This window comes from Aedes albopictus, chromosome 3 (assembly GCF_035046485.1).
Source record: "Aedes albopictus strain Foshan chromosome 3, AalbF5, whole genome shotgun sequence".
NCBI classification, from domain to species: Eukaryota; Metazoa; Arthropoda; class Insecta; order Diptera; family Culicidae; genus Aedes; species Aedes albopictus.
The window spans coordinates 251,150,361-251,174,102 of NC_085138.1; the positions used below are offsets into that span (position 1 = coordinate 251,150,361).

A 23,742-nucleotide genomic window follows, 5' to 3' on the forward strand; every position below is an offset into this window, starting at 1 on the left:
CCGTCACCGGTAAAGTATATGTAATCTAACCTAAAACAAACGAGCCACTCACCTGTTCAGCGCCTCCACTTCAACCATGTGCGGATCGACGTCGTCCTTGAAGTGCTTCAGCTGTTCGATCTGCTTCTTGACGGCTTCGATGTCCGAGCCGAGTGGGCCCAACTTCTGGAACCGGTCCTCGGCCTTGGCCAGGAAGTTCAGCAGATTCTGAAGCGTCTCGTGGAACTCCATGGCCTTCTCCATGGCGTCGATCAGGTTCTCCTCGCGCTTGGCATACAGAGCGGTGATGTTGTCCCAGGCGTGGTCCAGGTCCTCGATGTGTTTCTTCACCTCGGGTTTGTCCGGTTCGCCGCAGAGCGACATCAAGTTGCTTCCGGTTCGACGCACCTGTTCCACTTCCGGTTTGGTTTGGTCGATTTCCTGACGAATTTCCTGCAGAGCGACCTGCTGCTTCTGGATGGCCTGCGGTTGTGCCGCTGGAGGTTCTTGCGTTTGAAGTGCCTCTTGCAGCTCCTTCAGTGTCTCCATGACTGCTTGCATCTCCTTCCAGAACTTGTCCGCTACGGAAAGTGTATTATCTAGGGCAGATCCTCGTTTGCTGGTCGTTTTCTGTAGCTCGTTCCACAAGTTGTTCAATTTGTCCAGCTTCTTCTTGATGTCACGGACAGCTGGATCCGACTGGTTGGTAGCCTTGGAAATCACATCGGTAGCGGCACGTTTAACAGCAGCGAAGGCCTCTCCACGCTTATCAATGTCTTCAACGAGCGCTGCATTCTCCTCGATTTGATCCCGAATCTTCGGCGGGTGGGCGGAAATCGGGTCGGCCTGGTTGGCCTGTTCGGCAGTGTTTTGTAGAGCACGCAGCATACCTTCCAATTTGTCCGAGAACTGACTAGATTCTTGTAGAGCTTGTTCCAAAGCGTTTTGACGTTCACGGAGTTCCGTACGCAATGCTGCGTAGCGGGCATTGTCCGATTCGAGAATTTCACTGATCTTGGCCGAATCGTCTTCGGCAACCAGAGCCATCAAGGCTTCTCCCGTCTTGTTCAGTTTATCCAGAAGTGGTTTGTGCTCGGAGATCGATTGCGTCAGCCGTTCGTTCTTGTCTTGTTGGATAGCAATCTGATCAGGACGGAGTGCTGGCATTGCGAGCATGGAGATTTGATGTTCCATGTCGTTCAACCAGGTTACCAAGCCAGTGTGCGAATCGGCAAAGTGTTCCGACAGTGGCAGAGCTTGTTCAAGTATAGCCAAACGATTGGAGCAGAGTCCAGCCACTGTGTCGACAACTTCTTTAAGATCTTCCAATTTCTCTCGTAGAGCTATGGTGTTTTCATTAGGCTGTGACTCTCGTAGAACCTTCTTTGCTGCCGAAGTGACGTCTCGAACTCTTCCTTTTTGACTGGATATGTCATCGTTGATCGAGCGATGTTCTTGCAACTGAGCTCTCACTAACTTGGGTGTCATTGCAGGTGGATCAGCATCACGGAGAGTGGCATCCATATCGCGGAACCATTCCAGCAGTTCATCGATATCGGCAGTGACTTCGTTGGACCGTTGTTTGCTAAGGTGTAGACGTTCGGCCTTGCGTTGGATTTGCTCAACAATCGCTTCGAATCGACGGTTGTCACGAGTAACTATGCCTTCAATTGTAGAAGCTCCTTCTCCTGGGGAGATCTGGCATAGCTGAGGTCCAACCGAGTTTACGGTTTCAAGTACAGGTCTCATTTCACTCAAATCAGCTTCCAAGCGTACGATGTCGATTTCATTGGAGTCTCCTGTAGACAGTGTAGATTCAGCAGCTTGCATCCAATCGACCAAGCGGATATGCGATTGATGGAACTGCTGTACTAACGGCAAGGCATCTTGTGCGTGTTTCAAAAGATCTCCACCCTTCGTTGTAAGTTCTCCATAACGTCGCTGTAGTGAGTCTAACTTATCCTTCAGCTGTAGCGCTTCATCCGAAGAAATGTGTTTCATTAGCTCTGATCCTGCTTCAACCGTAGATTCCACCATCGGTGATCGGCTTGCAATGTCTTCATTGAGCTCCACCAATACATCCATCTGTTCCAGCAGCTTTTCTGTGTGTACTGGAATAACACGGAATCGTTGCAGACGACTTTCCATATTTTCCATCCAAGAGACTAGATCCTGATAGGTTAGCACCAGGTGTCGCAGACCTTGACGCGACTCATTCAGCACGTGTCCTATATTCTCGCTGGCATGGACCAAATCTGTGTACCGATCAGTAGTATTCTTGACCTTCTCGCTGAGCACCACTCCTTCATCGTCACCAACCAGTTCCATGAGCTGACCGGCAATATCAGCCAGTTCACTGAAGTCAGGTTGTTTAGACAGAATTTCATCATGCAAACGTTCATGTTCGTGAATACGCTGCTGAATCTTCTCTTCATCAGTCGGCACAAGTTCCATTGCCTTCACAGCACGTTCAGCTCCATCCAACCATTTCGTGAGAGGGTTCAACTGATCTTGGAACTGTTTGGCAACGTGCATGGCCTGTTCCAGGTCTAGGGTACGAGTCTGGGCAGCGTCTGTCAGGGCGTCAAAGCGTCCCATCAATTCCTTCAGCTGGCGTTCAATGGCGGCCTTTTCCGAAGCGTCACAACCAGCTGCAACTTCCTGTCCGAGTTGGAACAACGAAGACATAGAGTTCTGGCGATCCATCAGCATCTTTGTGAGGAATTTCTGCTCTTGCAACTGAGCCTTAACCACCTTGTAGTCGGCACTTGGAGGTTTCTGGTTGGCGACCATTTCTTCCGTATCCTTCAGCCATTTGGAAAGACCATCCAATGCTTCCTGGAATTTTCCAGACTGCAACAGTCCAACATCCAATCGACGATCACGTTCATTCATCTTCTCCTTAAGGCCATTCCATTTCTCATTGATCCTTTCGAGATCTTTCTCCAGAACTCCAGTCGGAACACCACCTTGAGCAGATCGGATAAGATCCTGGCCACTTCGGTTGACTTCATCGATATTGGCAATTAAGGGTTCTACATGACGCTGCTTGAAGCGGCGGAAATCATCTTGTTGATTACGAATCTGTTCCAATTCGGAGCTCACCGGTTTCAGTTTCTTCACCTGATCGGCCACTTCATTCATATCATCTAACGTACGCTGATGTAGATCATAGAATTTCTGCAGAGCCTTCAAAGCCTTCTGTAATGCATCATCATGATCGCGTGCTCGGTTCTCCAGCTTGCCAAGTTGTCGCCGCAAGGTACCAATCTGATCTCGTGTACCAACTGTATCCGGTGCAAATCCTGAATCAACCAGTTGTTCTCCAGCTCGTTCAACGCTAGCGACGTGACCGGCGGTACGTTCGATTTTGCTCAAAATACCAGCGACCTCATCAAGTTGGTTCACCACCGTCTTGATTTCTCGAGCCGGTGGGCTCAAAGAATCTATTTGACTTTCCAGATCATTCAGGTCGACTCCCAAAGCTTTAACGGCATCGTTGAACTGCGATACTGCCGTGGCAGCTGATTGCAGTTCACCGCATCGGTCATCCAAACGAGCATGAAGATCCTCGATACGATCAGCAATTCCATCAACGTTATGCTTCAGATGCTCCGCATCGCCTCCCACTGCTCGAGCTTCAACAGCAATGTCTCCTGCAAGTTTGCGAACTCCTTGCAACGGTCTACGAAGAGCTGAGGCATCCTCCTTGATAGTCTTGACACGATCCAGCAATTTTGGGTCCTTGGCAGCGCCTCCCAAAGCGTCATGTGCCGCCAGACGATCTTCACAGCGTCCAACAGCATGTTCAAGATCACGGAGTTCTTCGTTGAAGTCTCCAAGACGTTTGGCGCATGTGTCCAGCGTTTGAGCACGAGCGATCAGATCGTTGTTCAGTCGCTCCCATCGGTCCTTCATATCCTGCAGCTCAGCCTTGATCGGGTCTTTGTCTACGTCACATGCCCCAATGAAGGTCTCTCCCAGTCCACGGGTATTCTCGTATTCGCCTGATTTCTTCCATACATCGGAGCGGAAAGTTTGCAGTTCTTTTAGTTGCTGATCAAGCTGTGACTTCTTCAGGACTCCAGGTTTGAATGAGGCTAGTTTATCTTCGGCACCACGCAACCAAGTCAAGAAGGTTTCCGACGCTGCGGAATGTTTCTTACAGTGTTCCATACAAGTCTGCAGTCGGGAATGGCGGTCAACAGCAGCATTGCGCAGGCGCTCCCATTGCTGAGAGATCTTCTCCAAGTCACGTTGCACTGTGCGATCCGCCTGTCCTGGCTTTTCTTGCAATTCACGACCTTTGTTCAACAGCATGATCACTTCATGTTCACGGCTCATCACTTCACGGTAGATCGGTTCATGGGTGTCGATCTGGTGCTGCAGGGTTGGACGATGTGCAGACACGAGTAGGCGCTCAGTGAGATTGCCTAGTTCCCCAGATAGCCAGCCAAGAGTACGAGCACATGTTTCAGCGAACTGCCGTCCATCTCGCAGGGCGGAATCGGTCTCTGCCTTCCTGTTGTCCAACTTCTTCTGTAGGTTTTGGTACTGCTTGCCAACAGCTGCCAACCGAGCATTGACGTCAGCTCGGGAAGCTGGATCGCTAAGAACGCGGCAAAGAGCTTCACCGGCAGCCTCGGAATCGGCCAAGAGCGGTCGCTGTCCTTCCAGTTGTCGTTCCAGATTTTCGATCTTTCGCAGCGTTTCCTGGTGGTCGCGGTCAGTTGGAAGGGCGTCCAGATTGTCACTGATGTTTTGCAAAGCTTCGCGTAAACGGTTGAGACCTGCATCAAATTCTTTGGATGTGTCGGCAGCGGTTCCCAAACTTTTGGCACGTTCTTCTAGACGACTGACGAGATCGTCCCATTTCTTCTGAACGGTCTTCAATTTGGTGGCAACGGATTGCCCCTCGGGAGATGATTCTCGGAGATATTCCAGTACGGCGTTGCCAACTTCCTGTAGGTGATTCAACTGTGGTTGTTGTCCACGGAATTCTTCGCGAAGTACTTGCACCTGCTGAACTTGGCTTTGTACCATACGTGGATCCGAGGAGATCGGTCCAAGTACGGTCAACATGCGTTCCTTAGCTCCGAGCCAGGAATTGAGGTTATCGTGGGTATCCAAGAAATCTCGCAGCTGTTCAGAGAAATTGATGCGATCCTTGCAAAGGTCATGCAGATTCTTCCATCGATCAGCCACAGCATCCAGTTCAGATCGCAAGCGATCAGCCCCTTGTACATCCGGTTTGCGTTTCAACAAGTCTTTCACCTGCGCCTTGGTAGAATCAAGCAGGCTTTGCTTCTCGTACATTTCTTCTAGAACCTTACGAGCTTGTTTGTTGCACCGCTCGGCCTCGTCCTTATTGCTGATGACTTCTTTGGGTACTTGACGTTGGATTTTGTCTAGGAAGTTGGCCAAAGTCTTCAAACTCTCCTGGTGCTTGCGGACTTCATCCCTGACGGAGTCGAGTTCGTTTTGGCGATCGTTCAGACGAGCCCCGACCAAACTGTATCGATTGTTGATCTCCGTCAGCTGTTGCTGGATCGGTGTAAGATCGGTTAGCTGGAAACCATCTTGCGAAGATCGCCGACTACCGAATCCGCTCGATCCACCGGGAGATAGCGGGGACACTGTTGGGCTTGGTCCCACGATTCCCAGACCCTTGGTTGGGCTGGGTGATCGCGCATCTCCCGACATTCGACGCATTGGGCTGACGGTTGATCGTTTGATTGGACTGTACACAGAACGTTTGCGGGTTGGGCTGTCTGGACGGACCAATGCATCATATTGAGCTCCCAGGTCATTCACCTTATCAACGGTAACTGCATAGTCACGATGTTCCTTGACCAAAGGTTTCACTTCTTCAATCTGGTACTTGATCGTTTCCACATCTACTGCCACTGGAGCTAGATTGTTCGTTCTGGTTTCAATGCTGGATAGCCACACCAGGACTTGATCTTTGAGGTCCTCGTAGGCGTTCAATTGCTCGGCCTTTTGCTTGGACAGTTTAAGTTTTTCTTCCAGAGTGACATCCAGATTCTTCCAGGAGTTCTCCAAAGCCTTGATGCGATCCCTCACTACGCCAGTATCGGTCACATCACGCTTGGCGATAAGATCTTTACCAAGTCTGACGCAGTTTTCGTACATCGGACGGAGGTGCTCCTTATTTCTAGTCAGTTCAATCATTCGCTGAGTCAATGTGTCCGCTGGCAGTGAGGTCAGTTCCCTACCATCGAGAGCTTCCTGGAGGTTGGAAAGTTCTTGTTCCAAAACGGAAGCATCTTCATTGAACTTGTTCAGCTGAGCGAGGGTGTCTTCGAGGAATTCACCGCGTTTAAGGGCCTTATCCAGCAGCTTTTCGAATCTTCCGGTGACGTCGCTTAAGTTGGTTTCGATTCTCTTAGCGAGGCGGGCATTGGAGGCATTGGCCATAAGTTCGCGTGCTGACAGTGTTACACTTTCCAAGCTGGTACGATGTGATTCAAGATCATTCAATAGTCCGCGATGTTCACGGACTTGTTCGTTGAGGCGATCCTTAATCAGAGAGGCAGGGCGGTTTTGCAGCTTGAATTTGTCTTCGGACTGGTTGATCCAGCCAGACAGACCATCCAGGGCATCTTGAACACCTTGTGATTGGACCAAAGCGGTGTCCAGGAGTTTTGAACGATCTCCAAGGGCTTCCAGAAGTTGGTTGTATTTGTCCTTAACGTCTTCTACGGGCATTTCCAGAGCGGATACCTCGGATGGGCTGAGACGTCCAGCAAGGGACTTCAGCAGTGCATCCAAGCTATGTTGTACATTATCAATAAGGCGTCCCTGCGACAGGAACTCGCTTTGCAATGCTTTGGTTTGGTTCATTTGATCCTGGACGGACTGTGGATCGGCAGCAATAGGGTCCGATAGCACCGCGCTGACACGAGGTTGGACATCTCGCAGCCATGAGCGAACCTTATCCAGAGATTCCTGGTAGTCACGCTGGCGACCTCCAAGGCCTGCTAGGCGGTCCAGCAGAGCATTGGCACGATTCAGCAGGTCGCGATACTGGGCAGTGACTAGAGAAACCTCCTGACGGATTGGACTGTCCGAGCTGGACACCTGTTCGATGTGCGGCAGTCGCTCTGGCAGTGTGGTGCGGAAGTCATTCAGAACCGAGAGGTAGTCCTTGCATTCGTCGACGAACTTTTGTGCGGCCATGGTGATGAATCGTAGATCGGCCTGGTGTGCGACGACATCTCCGTGGAACTCCTTCACCGATTCGGACTGTGAGGACAGGCGGTTAAGATCGGACAGGGTGCTTTCCTTGTCCTCGAGCGTTCTACGGGAAGTCTGCAGCCAAGCGGAGAAAGTGTCCAGTTCGGAACGAAGTTTTCCGAGCTCATCACGAGCGGCACCCAAACGACGGAGTAGCTTGCCAGTACGGTCCTGAGCTTTGTCGACCCGAGAGCGCAGTTCACGGCCAGAGCTTTCCAGGGCGGCAACTTCAGGGGCGCTTAGGACGTCTCCACCGGTGAGGACCAACTGGCGAACCTGTTCCAGACAGGACGCCACCGGTCGCGATTGGGCGTCAATGTCATCCTTGATTTGCTACAGTACCCAGGGAACCAAATAGATGTAGTCGAGTTAAGGTGCGGAAGTTCAACCGATCTTGAAGGTTATGTTCAAATTATCATCCGAATGTATTTTCAATTAGATCTGTCACGACTTAACGTTCGAGAACACCATACATCGCAAACGTTAAGCCAAATCTTTCGACTAATCATCAATACAACGTTGATTCAAACCGAAAATTGTATGACTGCGTGGTAACAGAAGGACTTACCTTGAGCGAATTGATTTGATTTCTCAAATCGTCAACGCGTTCCTTCGGTCCACCAACGGAAGCAATGTCCTGTTCGACCTTCGTAACCCATTCCAGAAGTTTGGCAAGATGGTCTTCGCAGAGGGCAAACTTCTCGACAACGGCTTGCTGTTGAAGCGTAAGAAATTCGAAACAAAAGATTCGGTCGATTAATTTTCGTGGCAAACACAACGGGAAGGGATAGAGCATGGTGTCAATTTCAAAAGCAGAAATCATGATTTGTACAAAAGGTTTCATCATATTTAAAGCTGGAAAAGTGATCGTATTAATGATGATGGTACACTGACAAGAACAAAAATACCACAAAACGCAATCATAGAGAATACACTGAAGAAAAACAGGAAGCCCGAATTCTGAAAAGAAACATACATAGAACGAAGAAAGAAATCCCAAACAAGAAAAAAACATTGCAGCAAGGCAAAACCTACAAACAATAGCAGAGAAGAGAATAGAACACACACGCACACAGAAATATAGGAGGAAGAATGTGAACAATACGTATATAAAAGGTGGATAAGAGATGGTGCCTCCAAACGTCATGTCAGGGGTAGTGGCGATTGATCCTCGAAGGTTCACACTGCGTCTGTGTAAGTGCGACCCTCTGCCAGTAGCTGTAGTTATTGTACACAGAGTGTGGACATCTGTACATACACACACATATTCACATTGATAGTTAAACAAAGCTAAACGATAACGCATACACATAAACGCATTCAAGACGCAAACCATACGCCGTACACGCGCAGTCAGTTGTTATTGGTTTGTGTGTTCGGTTTGTTAATTTGTGTGTTGGTGTTAGTGAGTTCATTTGGTATCTAAGTTTGTTTGTGAGGTTAGGAACGTGCAGTTCATCGTTATATTGCATCGTTTAAATATACGTTCAACAGTTACTTAATTGATTAAAAAGTGATAACAAATAAAAATAACAAATATTTACACTCTGAAAAACATATAAACAATGTTTTGTAAGAAGAAACACAAAAGAAAACGTTAAAATATTACCTAACATGGTGTTTGAAACCATGAAACGTGAAATCATAAGTAAAAAATCATGCAAAAACTAAGGAAACATCTACACATATACTGAACTTAACGGCTAGAATTCAATTGTCGTTGATTTGAAACGAAGAAAAAAGTATGTGTCGCTTTTTGGTGGCCATTTTCAGTTCTTTTTCATATGAGGCAAATCCTTATTCATTCGCTCGATGTGTCAGGGTTTGTGTGACGTGAAACATTAGTGGTGTATTGTTGAACGTGAAATGTTACGCACTTACACACATTGTCCGCCACTTTGCGCGTGGGACGAACGCTGCAGTCGTAGTTTGATTAGAGACACATTATTGACTCACACGCGATGGTTGCGATGCGATTCGTTTGCTGACTTACACTTACACAATCACACGCATTTTTTTTTGTTTAGGCATGGGTGCGATCGTGAAGCCGGGAATGCATGCTTGCACATATGTATGTATTGGTGTTGTTTCGCTGATGTTCTTGGTTGGTTGATTGGTTGGTGGTGGTTCTGTCGTGTGTTCGTTCGCATTGCACTTTGGTGAATGTTCATTCATTCGTTTGCAGATGTAGATTTGATGATCAGTTCTCTTGAATTAGTTTTTGTTTTGACGGGAATTCAAGTGATTTAAATTTTTGTTTGTGTGCGTGCATTCGCGAGAAAGGTATGCTTCTGTAGGTAGTGGTGACAGAGTGAGGGAAAGAGACTTTTGAAACAAAAGATTCGAGAGAGCGAGGTTGTAGAGAGTGAGAGAGATAGTGTCAGTGTGAGTGCGTGTGTGAGAGTGTTTACCGATCCGGTCCTGTACGGAGTGGTTATATGATGACTTAAAAGAGGCTTATCTATCCTTCTTATTTATTGAGTAAAACATGCACTTAACCATTTTAAGTGTGAACAACACGGATTGTCAATAATTTTCAACTAAAGCACATATTTTTAAAGGAATTTTTGAAGCATACTGAGCAATCAACCGTAATAAGCATATCAATGGAAATTGAGGTTGATTTGAGTTCTGGATCTAGGACATTGAGGGCCGGACTAAGGATGATATGGGACGAGGTCATGCAAATGAATGATTTTTAATTAGAGATTATATCGTGTGGTATTCCTGGTAACAGCATAACGCGCAAGAAATTGAGTGAATTTTTAGATGAATTTCGACACAGCTTGACAACGTTGAAAAAAGTTCAAGCCTATTATCTACAAAAGTCAAGCTTGCTCTACAGGCGTATATCTATACAACATCTGTTTTGAGTGGGTCGAGGTTTTGATTTAACCTTTTGTATTCAAGGAAGTGTTAACCAAATGCCTGTAATTGTTCATATATTTTTTTTTAACTTATCGGCTTATGCTTGTTAAATATTCAGTTAAAAAGTTGTCAAAACCAAGTAGAGAATCAGTTCTTACTGAAGTGAATTTGAATATATAGTTGATCCATTTTATATGGAAAATATTCACTTTAGTACATTTGTTTAAAAAGCTGCGGTTTTGAAAATAATGAAGCAAAACCGTTGAAATGATGTCCATAAGGTAAAGAAACACTAACTCATTATCAATAGCTTTTTAGCTCGTTGGCGATAACTAAAGTTTTAGCTTTTTACCAGAAATTTATACAAAATTGTATAAATTGTATTGTCACAGAAATTTTGTTCTAAAAGGAAGTCAAATCTATTATCTTTTTATTATGAAGCCTAGTAAGAAGCTAGTGATACTGACGGCGAATCACAGGATCAAAGTTTCATCCTTAACAATGTTCTATTTTGATTGTATACCGCATCGACAACTCGTAGATTCACTATTTAAAAAAAAAATAAAATCTGTCAAAAAAGGGAAACATTTAAGATTTTGTACAGGGAAACATGTGTGGTAGTGCTATTTGCAGAAGAAATCAGTGTTAGATACGGTTGGAAACGGTGCACGCAAAAGCTGTTTACAAAACCAAAATTCAGAGAATATCAAAGCCGTCAACAATCATCAAATCACTTGAAATGCACACGCAATTAGTACCGTTTCGTTCGGAAGATCACACGCATCTGTCTCAGTTGTGGTGCAATTTGGGAAAGATCTGATGAGAATCGTTAATCGAAGAAATCGCTCTAGATGGAAGTGTGTGAGAATTACCCGCACGATGAAACATGGGATGAGATGCTTGGTTAAGTAGAAAAAGAATCACAGAGAGATACTAGAGGGAACGCAACGTCTACCGGAAAATTCGATGTACTAAAATTGTACTAAATTTTGTACTAAATTCCAAATAGATTCACAACTCTCTGTGATTGGCGGTCGTTCAATTCGATTGCTTTTTCCTTACTCCCGAAGGGTAATGAATGGCGCTTTTAAAGGGGTGGAGGTTAAACAGAACAGTGGGATGAGCGTGGGACTGGCCTTCACATTCTCAGAGAGCGCGAGGATAAATACGAGCACGAGCTAATCACAAGTAGTAATATCAATAAATATAAAAACAACCGGTTAAACAGAATGTGTTGTGGTTAACGGAAATTCAAAATTCAAAATTGAAAATGACAAAAAAAAAACGACAGGTAAAAGTGTGAGGGAACACAAAAATCGGGTCGCTGAACAATAGCAGCAGTTTTTGTTTGATTGTTGGTGCACAGTATACCACTTACCCGTTGCTCTGCTTGTATGAGATATCCACGGTCGCGTGCTTTCACGAGATCTATCTTAGTTTGTTCACTTTCAAGATTGAATTGTCCACCGATCGGATCGATTAGACCGTTGCCGACGGCGGTCAACAACGGCACAATTACACTATTGTTACTTATGTCACGTACCATTGTTGTTGTTGGGTCAATAAAACCGGTTTGTATGGTTTCATTTAAGGTTTTAGGTTGGTTAGGATGGAACGGGTCCTCAAAAGTACCCCGTTCGGAATTATACATGTTATAGTCAAGGGCATCCATAAGACAAATCGCACGTTTCGGAGTTATCAGCAGACCGTTGTCCACAGCCGTCTGGAGAGATGTCAACTTGGATGTGTTGGTGTCCAACACATTCGACTTTTCAGCATCGATCAACCCCTTGCGGAACGCTTCCGGCAGGGGAAGGAACTTCTTCTTAGCTCCATCCTTCAGTAGGACCGATTCGGGATCGATGTGACCATGACCGATCGCGTCTTTCAGGTTCAACATTTCAGTCACATCGCTTTCCGTCGCACCACCACCAATCGTTGGAGTTTTGTACAAGAACTTACCGGTCGACAGGTCCAGTAGACTAGATTCAACGGCTTGATCGAACGTCAACGGTTGCCGAACAAATACGACGCAATTGCCATCGAACACGAAGAACGACTGTTTCGGATCAACTGTGGCACGGCTTTCCTCGGAAATCAAGTTCTCCTGTATAGCTACTCGCAGAGGCACGAATATTTGACTCTTGGGATGCTTTATGACGGACTTATCAAGAGATACAATTTCGTGTCTCAAAGCATCCTTCAGGCTCATCTCTTTCGGACTCTTACCTAGTGGTGATTCCTGTAGCAAGTTATCTATGCTTTCTTTCCTTTCCAAGATCTTCCCGGTAATCGGTCTCTGAACAGTGACCAGCAAACCCTTATTAAATGCTACGTCAAAGTTATATGTCCTGTCTGCTTTCCTATCCACAACCTTGCCTTTCTGCACATCTATGTCCTGATCAGCGATAGCTGCCCTAAGAGGTTTGTCCTGTCCTGTTACTGCATCCTTATAAACCGTAGTCTCAAAATCCAGAAGTCCGGTGTCAAGAGCTTCCTGTAGATTTACGTGATCACCAGTAATGGGATCCACAAATGTTCCTGAATCTTGCCGGTACAAGTGCAACTTAATAGCCTTCTCTAACGACAACAACTTCTGATTGGTAACTATCAAACCCTTGCGACGAGCTTCCTGTAAATCGATCTTATTCCCCTTCGGAAGAATATAAACCCCTTCATTATCGTCAATTATCTTCGCACTAACTGCCTCATCCAAACGAATGAATTTCCCTGTGACGGTGTTCTTTACAATAGAAGACCCCGCATTTACGATATCTTCCTTGCAAGCTTCCTCCAACGTTATCTTCCGGTTCGTGATCGGATGAATGATCTTCCCACTCTTCCTATCATAGAATCCCATAGCGAGTGTTTCGTACAACCCGAACCCAGCGCTTTCAATATCCACAATCAAACCCACTGCGAGAGCTTCATTCAGAGGTATGAAAACCTCACTTCCAGGCTCCTTGAACACCCCTTCCCGGCGATCGATCAGCTTGGCCCGGCAGGTTTCAAACAGATTGAGCATAACCTCATCAGTCTCATTGAAATAGCAGGGCAACTGCGGATTGATCACAAACTTTCTTGTGGCTTCGTGCAGTGTGATCTTGCGTCCCGAAACAGGATCCACAATCTTTCCGCTCTTGTCGTCGTAGATTCCTTGATGGATCGCTCTCTGCAAACTGATCGGAGCCTTACTGTCGTAAAGCAGTCCAATGTCGAATGCATGCTTCAGAGTGATTTTGTCTCCGCTGTGTTTGACGTTGGAATCTTGCCCATTGATCAAGTCACTCTGAATGGCTTCCACCAGATCAAGATCTCTATAGAAACCAGTCGTTGGATCTTTAATTTGAACTGAATTCGGATCGATCACCTTCTCAGCGATCGCTTGTTCAAGAGTTAGTTTCCTACCGGTCTTGGGATCCATAAACATGCCACTGCTTTCTCTGTAGATACCCTTGACCACGGCCTCGCTCAAACTAATGGGTTTCCGTACTTCGACAAGCAGTCCACGATCGAACGCTTCACGGAAATCAATTTTATTACCTGCCTCATCCAGAATAGTACCTCGCTTAACATCTACCGTACCATTCTCGATGGCAAGTTCAAATGGCTGAATCTTACCCGAAACGTTTACAATGGTCGACTCTGGATCCAGCATACCACGTCTAATGGCACGCTCTGTGGACATCTTTTCCGGAGTTGTTGTACTACTGAATTGACCCGATTTGGGATCGTACAGTCCACGGAACACAGCATCCGGTAAACTGCACCTTCGCTTGGCCACTACAATAATACCCCGGTCCAGAGCTTCCAACATACCCATGCTCAAACCAGAACCAGAATCAACTACCAGTCCGGAAACAGGGTCCACCAAACCTCCTCGAATAGCATCCGAAAGGCTCACAACACCCCTACTCTTAGGATCGCGTACGATCAAATCAGCTGTAGAAATCTCCCCATCGGCAATGGCCTTCTCAAGCGTGACTCCGGGCGCACCATCAAAACGCAACAGTCCACTATTTTGGTCATAGAAACCTCGCAAAAGAGCATCTGTCAATGAAATTGGCTTCTTGTTGCTCAAAATATAACCCTTCTGATAGGCACGATCCAGTGTCAATTCAGGTCTTGTCAAAACTCCTCGAACGTCATCCAGCAAGCCGGATTCGATGGCTTCCCCACATTTCACAACCTTATCCTTCTGCTCATCTCTAACCAAAACACTCTCGATCTCGACAAGCTGTGAGTCGATCGCGTCCTTCAAAATGCTCTCCTCACCGCTTCCCGGGTTCAAGATCTTGCCCGAGTTTGGATCGTAAAACTCTTTGCTCAAAACCTCAATCAAACTGTGAGTGACCTGCTTCGTGTCCATCATTTTCTTCTCCAAGGCCACGTCCAACGGAACCAACTGGTCTGTCTCCGTATCCTTCAGCTTGCCGGACTCACTGTCGATCAACTTCTTGTCCAAGGCATCCTGCAAGGGTACCAGCACATTTTCCTTGGTGTCCTTGACGTTAGAAATCTTCGGATCAACGATACCCTTATCCACGGACTGCTGAACATCGACCATTTCTTCGGTAATAGTGTCCAAGATCAACCCAGATTCAGGATTGTACAAACCCTTGCGAACAGCTGCCTCGAGAGAAATCGGCTTCCGTTTACCTTCCAACATGTATCCCCGATTGTAGGCATCGTTCAGGTCTATTTCCTCTTGGGTTTCCCGGTTGAAGATCACACCCAACTTAAGATCGATGATGCCGCGCTCGATCGCAACTCGCAAGGGTAGAACTTCCCCATCGGTCGGATCTCGCACCGAAACCGAATCATTGTCAATGAAACCAGCGCGTAGTGCTTCGGCAAGTGGGATGCTTTGGTTGTTCTGAACCAATTCTCCCGTTTGGGGATTGAATTGGCCAGCATCCAATACCTCCGACAATGTCGGAGACTGATCTAGATTCTCACTGGAAGGTTCCCTCTGAATGACCCAAGCACGCTTGCAGCATTCTATAAACTTAACCTTCTTGCCAGATTTGTTATCCAACATGTGACCTGTGTTCTTGTCGATCAGATGTTTCTGAAGGGCTACATCCAAGGTCTCGTACTTGTCCCGGCCCAAATCTTTCACGAATACCGTGGTAGGATCAATCAAACCGGAGTTGTAGATAAGATCGCGGAAAGAAATTTTCTCGCCGTTATTCGGATTGATGAAGCTACCCGTCTCCGGATCATACACACCCAGTTCAATCAACTTCTGCTTGGTCAGCGTTTCATCGATCACCAAACCATCGGCCTCACCCTCGACGAATGAAACCAATTCCTGAGAAATAACATCCACAATATCGTAGATTCTGACATTTCTATTGTTTAGGCCTTCCTCCACAGTGTACGGCATCTGTTTGTCGTCTACCAGTACGCGACATACTTTCGGAATGATTTTACCTTGAGCGATCGCTTCCCCGAGAGAAAGTCTCTCGTACGGCTCGCTTTTAGCAGGTCGGTGTTCAGGAGTTTGCTCGGTAATATCGAAAGTGACATGCTTCTCCGGCGTCTTCAGTAGCCTTCCATCTGCGTCTTCCTGTTCCAGAATACCACCGATAGTTTTCTCCAGTTCTCGGAACTCTCGTTTGCCATCGCCCGGTGATCGTTCTTGTTCCAGGAATGCAGCTGTGGCGTCCGCTATGGACGGTTTGGCGCTCTTTTGGGCAGGCAATTCCGGTTGCTCTTCGGAGCGATCCTTCTTCAGAGCGTCTACGACTGCTTTTCCGGCCAGGATCGGAGCACCTACGACGGCCATCAAACCCAGCTTGGCAGCGTCCAGAACCTTTTTACCGGTTTCACTACCACTGGACTCTTTCGTTGTCTTTAGCTCAGTTGGACGCTCAGGAGTTTTCTCCTTTACGTGGACTGCGCTGGGACTGCTGGTTCCTGGAGCGCCTGCTTCCGTTGGAATTGAAGCTGTTGAAGGTGCTGAATCCATAGAAATTTCCAAAGACTTGTTCGATATGTGGATTGTTTCGCTTGGAGCTGAAGAATTATCAATCTTTGCTTCACTTGGCTCAACAGCTGGAATTCGAACTTCAGTTGGTGGGAGAATCTCTGAAGAGTCTTTTGCAGAAGCGGATGTTTGATCAGAATCTTCCGAATGATCTGAGTCCTTTTTGGGGGCAATTCCTGCAGGTACAGGCGCACCTTCACTAGCCGAAGAAATACTTGGTTTCTCTTCCGTGGAGACTTGTCCAACACGATCCTGATCGTCTTCCAGTTTTGGCACTTTCTCGTCAACCGTGAGATCTCCAGACGATTCCTGATGCGCGGTCACGGCTTGTTCCTTATGTGGTGCGATTTCCGAGGAATCGTGTTCTGTTGAACTCTGGTGATCATCAGTTGGCACAACGTTGCTCTGTTTCTCCTCGTCCTGTGGTTCTTGAACGGTAGGCTCGGATTTCGCTCCATCAATTTCACTTTCATGTGCAAACTCCACCCTAGAATCTTCAGGTTTTTGTCCATCACTTAATTGACGCTCTGTTTCCGGTGTAAGCACTTTAGCTACTGTTAACGGTACCTGTTCTGGTTCAGCTACAGGCGTTTGGGCGTTTGTATCTTGTTTGGATTTATTAGTTACACTTGATTCTTGAAGTTCTGCGATAGGTTCAGCAGTTTTGTCGTCTAGGTCTACGGATTTTGTTGGCATTTGATCAACAGAATCGTTGCCTAATGGTTTTTTAATTGTTTCTGTTACATTTTTAGCACTTTCTGTTTGTTTTTCAGACTTAACTGATGAATCTTCCACACTCTTTGCCTTATCCGAATCATCTTTGTCCGAAAGTTCTTCAGTTGGTGCTCTCTTATCATCCAATTCAGTTTGATGTACACCTTCTTCCGTGATTAGCGAGACTTTAATAATTGTCTCAACAGGTTGCTTTGAAGATCCGCTTGTCTCGTCTTTAGGTACAACTGCTGTACTTGTTCCGACGGGGGCTGCAACGGAGCCTTCTGAGGGAATTGGAATGGCTCCATCAGTGGTTCCTTCGAGTGGTTCACTAACTTCCTCAACAATCTCAGTATCCACTGATTCCACCTTAACTTCAGTTATTATCGTTGTTACAACCTCAGTTATTTCTGTTTCTGCAGTTGGGTCTGTTACTACCTCGCTGATTTCAACGTGAGACACTGGTTCTTCAACGATCGAAACAATTTCTTTGCTAAACTGTTGATCGACAATAGGAAGCTGTTGCGTTGGCTCTTCAACCTTCTCGACCTTAATCTCCGTTCCAGCTGGATCAACAACTGAAATTTTAACTTCAGATTTTGTGGAATCGTCACCATCCGAAAGTGTTCCTTCGAATGTTTTTGTAATCACCTGGATTGTCGTTGAATTGATCTGCTGAGTTGAAGTCTCGACCACCGCACCACTCGGATCTACAACAGTTGCTGAACTCGATTTCTCACTCTCCTTTTTCTCAAACACTTTCTTCACTGCCCCGGCTATGGCCATTCCTCCTAGGACAGGCGCTCCCACCATCGCCATCAGTCCCATCTTAGCAGCGTCCTTGATATTTTCCGGAAACTTTCCATCGTTCGTTTTCTCCTCCGGTAGAGAAACATTGCGATCGAAAGGAGTCTCCCTATCATCCTGTATCTGTATCTTATGAACAATCTCCTGTTTCTTAGGATCAAGGGAAGTTCCCTGAGTTACGTCCACGTTCGCCATCACCCTGTGGACCATCTCCGGCGAGCGGTTCAACGCTTCGTCGCTTGCCGTTTTCGATGCAATGTATCCCTTGTCGACGGCATCCGAGATTGTCATAACATCCCCGCTGTCCGGATGCCGGAACATGCCCTTTGTGACATCCAGCAATCCTCTCTGTAGCGCATCGCTAAAATTGATGTTGACTTCTTCGTTCAGAACTTCGTTCTTGGTTTGTTCCTCATCGCTGACGATTCCTCGTCGCCTGGCTTCTTCCACTGACATGATCTCACCCGTCGCAGTGTCTTGCACTTCGGTAGTCGAGATGAGAGCATAACCCGATTGGATTTCCACAGTTTTCGTTGTGATTGTGTGACAAGATGATATGGTTTCCTGTATTGACGCCACAGCCGTGTTGGCTTGCATTCCTCGGACCATTTCTGGGAGAGGCTTCACTTCCAGCAAGCCAGTTTCAATGGCTTCTTGCAGAGGTATCTCTTCGGAGGTTTTGGGGTTAGTGAAGGACACTTTCTTCGTACTGATCAACTTTTTATCGAGCGCATCATTGATGTCCGTAGCATCGGCGTTCGGAGTGTATGGAATTGCCATGACAAAGTCTTTCCTGATTGCATCATTCACAGACATTCGATTTCCGCTGATAGGGTGCATAATTTCTTTACGATCTACATCTAACAGGTGACGTTTAACGATCACAGGAATGGTCATCCCAACAGGGGGAATCTGAGCAGAATAATTTGGCACTATAAACACATTCAAATCGATTGCATCGTTCAGTTTCACGTTATCGACGGTACACTTGTCAGCATTCACTTTACCGGTCTCAATGGCTTGTTCTAAAGGCAGTCGTTGATTACCATTAAGCACTACTTCAGCTAAGGGATCAACAATTTCGCAAATGGTTGCTTCTTTCAGCGTTAGTAGCTGACCTGACTCGGGATGGAAGATCTTGGAGCTTTCAACGTCCAGAAGACCTTGTGTTTTGAGTTCGGGAATAGAAAGAGATCTGGCAAGAGGAATAAATACGCAATTCGTGCCGTGTCGATCGAGAATTCCACGACGCATGGCTTCATTGATTGTTAGCACGTGACCTCGTTGTGGATCAACGATCTTACCCTGGTTGCCATCCAAACGTCCAGCAGCGATCGATCGCTCTAATGATAACCCGCCATCAAATAGTTTGGGATTTTCAAGAACTTCAGCCGTGGCATGATCAATAATACCTTTCTCAGCTGCATCCTTCGGACGCAGTACACATTTCCGCATGCGCTGTAGAACCAGAGGTTCTTTCCCGTCGCCAATAGTAACCACAAACCCGTCGGACGATCGTCGACTGTTGTCCTCCACGCTAAGTTTCTTCCTCAGTGCAGCCCGTTCCGGACTGGGAAGTTGACTCTTGCTGATCAAGCCACGTTCGTAGGCCAACTCGATCGGAATTTCTTCACCGGTGGTAGGATCGACGATTGTTTTGAGTAGAGCAAGAGCGCCTGCCGCGGCTACCAGTGGAGCGCCACATACGGCCAAAGCCCCCGCTTGCGCTGCTTCAATCAAACTGATCGATCGTCCGGAGGGATCTTTGACAGCCCCTGTTTGAGGATCAAGAACTCCTCGGTTTACGGCTTCGGTGATAGTGATCACCTCGCCCGTTTTGGGATCCTTGATCTTCACCAGATTGGGATCGATTTTCCCGCTCGTGACAGCGTGGACAATGTTGTCGGATTTACCCGTATCCGTAAAGATCACGAGAGCTGTAGAGGGATCATAGATGATACCCGGAGCCAGTTGCAAGGGTTCCGGGCTAAGAAGTTCAGGAGTTTTGAGGCTTCTGATCTGCACCATTTGGTCATCCGTGGAAGAAACTTCAATAACATCAGGTTGACCGGGTATTCTGGTAACCTGGATTGTGCGATTGGCAGCTCCGTCCGATGTTCGATCAACGGGTTGCGCAAAAATTACATAACCGCGATCAAGGGCTTCCTTCATCGTGATTTTATCTGACCCTATGGGTTCATAGTGACCGGTGGCATCAAGCATCTTCCTGTCGAGTGCAATGTCTAAGGTGACCCGTCGTTGTGAATTCTTCGGGTCAACAACGAACGCCGATTGGCGGTTGATGATCTTCAAATTAATGCATTCTTCGAAGCTAACCAAACGATCCGTTCCAGGAATGATGAAAAGACCGGCAACGGGATCGTACAGTTGCTTGGCGATAGCTTCGGCTAGAAGCCACCCATCGGGAGGAAGCTCGTAGGTTTGAGTTTCCTTGCGCTCCCTGTCCAAGAACTCGGTTGTAATGTGGATATTCTTGGCGTTAGTGCCTTTCGTAACGCGAGTTTCGAACTGTAAAGGAATGGAAGCAGGTTTACTACTAGGAACTTCGCTACCAGATTCCTCCGTCACCGGAACTGCTTCCGTGTCCGGCAGGATAAGGCCATGGTTTAAAGCTTGTTGTACGGAGTAAACGTTTCCGGTGGAAGGGTCGCGGTAAGTGCGAGTATTCTCATCGATTAACCCCTGGCGGACGGCTTCCGTGAAGGAGAGCAGCACGTCCGGTTGAGTTTCCACCTGTTCCCCTGTGTGCGTAATGGTAACATAGCGTTTGATCGTCTTTAAGACGGTTTCCGTGGTGAGGGTGATGTTCAATAGGCTAATCAGTAGTAAGGCGCCGTCTGGTGTAATGAATTTACGCTCTATGGCTGGTTCAAGTGGAAGGACCTTGTTGGTGCCATGTTCCAACAGAAAACCAGTTTTAGTGTCAATAAGATCGTGGTAGACTAGATCAAGTAGAGTAAGTTCGTGCTCCTCTCCGACAATTACCCCAATTTTTCGGCTGAGCATTTCGTGAACCTCTGGACGGATGAGTCCCTGAGCAACGGCTTCAGGTAGATCAACGAGGATCCCCTTCCCCACATCTAGTTGGAAGCGACCCTCCTTTTTGCGAACTATGTTCTTCGCGAGAGCCGTATTGAGCGAAACAAATTCCCCGGAATGTGGATCTTTGAAACCAGAAATGTTGAAAATTGATTTGATTGCAACCGATGAGATTAGACCTCGATCGACCGCTTCTGGAATGGTCATTAACTCACCGGTTTCGGAGTGGCGGAAGCGGTTCTCGAACGGGAGTATAATCTCCTGCTCGAGGGCTTCCTTCAACGTCAGCAGTTCGCCCTTCGTTTTGTAAACACACTTAATGCTATCGCTATCTAACACACCTAAACTAATAGCACCAGGAATATTGACCCGATTGCGTCTCGTAGGAGAAGCGATTTTATCCGACTTGTCAAACAAACTTAAATCACAAACGTCTTTCAGTGTCATTGGCTTGCAGATGAGCTGCCGGTTTCGTGCCTCTGCGAATGTTAGTTTTTCCTTCGTCAATGGATTCATGTACCGGCCCGTTTTGGCATTGAGGATGCCCTGTTCCAGGGCTTGTGCCACCGTGATCTTTATGTCGCTCTTGGTGTCGACGATCTCCCGCAGATCGGGATTGACCAATTTTTTCGCGATGGCTGAATCTAGTCGGAACGTGTCGCCAGTGTTACGATCAATGACCCAACCACCATTGTCCACCAGTCCCTGGCCGATGGAATCGGTCAGAGAGAGCGTATGGGGCATTATTGTGATTGTTTTATTACGAATCAAGTAACCGTACTCGTAGGCATCGGCCAGAGTGATAAGGTCGCCGGTCTCCGTACGGTAAAGACCACTTCCGGTATCGACCAGGCCCTGCTTAATTGCATCGACAATACTTTTTGCTTCTTTCTCGTTATACTTTACAGTGGAGGTGCGCTTGACAGGAGATGCCTCGTGGCTGGTCGTTACCTTGATTCGTTTTTCCGTGCTATCGTAGCCGTTTTCCGCTTCAAGAATTTCCTTCTGTATCACCTCCAGCAGGCTCATGGGCCGTCCGTCGCGATCCAGCGCTGCGCCGGGCCTCAACAAGTTATCCACCAGATCCACATCGATCAGTTGCCTTCGCGCCGCCTCCTCCAGACTCAACCGTTCGCCGTTCACATTCAACTGACCGCTCCGCACGTCCAGTATCCTCAACCGAATCGCTTCCCCGACCGTCAAAATGCGACCACTCACCGGATCCCGGATGCCCGGCGTGTTCAGTATGGTGTCGCCATCTTCCAACCCATTGTTCGTACCGACCGCTTCGTTGGCGCGCGAAACCCGTTTCAAGCTTCGAATCTCGGTGAACTGAACTGAGGAGGCGTTGTTACCGCCGCCATTGGGCTGCTGCTGCTGATGGTGCACATCCGAGTGCAAGTCCACCTTGCTCACCTTTTTCGGGGAACCCTCCCGAGATGTTGGCCCACCAGGGCCTGCTGCCGACGAATCCATGGCGTCGTAGATCAGCTTGTTGTTGGTGATTTTGGTGATCCTGTAGAAGCGGAAGAAAGAAATGGTATTTAACTGTTAGGAAGATAGGGTACGGTAATCATAACAGGACGTATTACATGATGCTGCCTGTAGTATGTAATATAATTCATTATTCATTTCCATTCTACCGCACTTTTTATATGTACTTGGTGTGAAATAAAACAACAACGAAACTACTACCTTTGCGAATCAATCGTAATGCTCAAACTGCAGTTGAGCAGCAAAGTACCTAGATCATGTTACAAACGTTGTTATTAAGTAGAATGACTTTGCACTGTAAGGCCATGATTTGATATTCCAGAATAAAGAGAGAGGCTCTCCAATTGTGTCCACCCGCGGTAATACGGATAGATTTTAATAAATCTTTCTAATTGGGAATGACAGCTTGCTGATAATTTCTACTCCTGAACACCACATGGCGACCGTGACTGGTTTATTACTATAGGAAAATGATGACTAACTGGTGAGTTCGCACCATACCCTTGTGCTGCTAAATTCACGTCATCTTCTCCTTGGCGTAACGTCCCTACTGAGACAGAGCCTGATTCCTAACTTATTAGTAGGTCGGCTCCAGAAGCACGTTCTCCTCAATTTGAGAAATTTGTGCTAACGTAGTGTTCTGTGAGCACTTCCAACGTTAACTGAGAAATTCTATCTGGGGATTCGTTCTGGGGATTCCTCCAGACATTCCTGCTAGATATTCCTTATGCGAATTTGTCCAGAAACTGTTTCTGAGGATTCTTCCATAAAACACCATGGGGATTCTTTTGAAAATTCATGCTGAGGAACTCCTCAGCAATTTTTGCTACGGATTCCTCAAGGTTTTTTTTCTTCTTGAAATCGCTCCACAAACACCTTTGAGGGATTGCTTCAGAAACTCCTTCTGAGAATTCCTCCATGAATTTCATCTGTCTATTCCGTCAGACTTTTCATCTATGGTTACCTCCTGGAACTCCATATGTGGATTTTCGTCTAAAGATTACCGTAGGAATCCCTGTTGTAGATTTCTAAACAAATTCCTGCTGGGCATTCCTGGAGAAACTCCTTCTGGGGTTTTCTACAGTATTTCCTGCACAGTGTCCCTCATGGGAATATCTACAGATACTTATTCTGGGGATTCCACTAGAGAACCACACTGGAGATTCCTCTAGAAATTCGTGTAGTGCATGGATCCAGAAATGCTATCTGGGAGTACCTTCAGTAATTCCCCCAGAAACACATTCGAAAGATTCTATCGAAGGAATACCATCTGTGGATCCATCTAGACACGCCATCTGGGGATTCTTACAAGAATTCCGTCTTGGGATTCCTCCACGAATAGCTTCTGAGGATTATTTCAGATCCGTTTATGGATCGCTTCTGGGGATTTTTCCAGGAGTTCCTTCAGTTTCTTTCAGGGATTCTTACATAAGTCCCATCCGGAATTCCTTCGAGAATTCGTCCTGATTAATGTTTAAAAAAAATGGTCTGAGGATTTGTAAGGTACTGCTGAACGATATCCAGAAAAAAAACTTTAAGATTCCAAGAAGAAATTTCAGGAAGATTCCTAG

General features: G+C 46.7%; 1 protein-coding gene across 50 annotated transcripts in view; it reads right to left on the reverse strand.

The window, feature by feature from the left end:
* The window catches only part of LOC109422269 (dystonin), a 707,557-nt gene that overhangs the window by 52,982 nt on the left and 630,833 nt on the right, over window positions 1-23,742 (reverse strand). For 35 of the 50 annotated variants that reach the window (XM_062860152.1, XM_062860156.1, XM_062860154.1 and 32 more), the window contains 3 exons: window positions 11,483-22,193; window positions 7,805-7,951; window positions 53-7,569 (listed from right to left, as the gene is read on the reverse strand). In XM_062860152.1, coding sequence (XP_062716136.1) covers window positions 53-7,569; window positions 7,805-7,951; window positions 11,483-22,193 — 18,375 coding nt within the window. The remainder of the gene's footprint in view (window positions 1-52; window positions 7,570-7,804; window positions 7,952-11,482; window positions 22,194-23,742) is intronic. The other 15 variants (XM_062860161.1, XM_062860160.1, XM_062860163.1 and 12 more) reach the window with 2 other exon arrangements.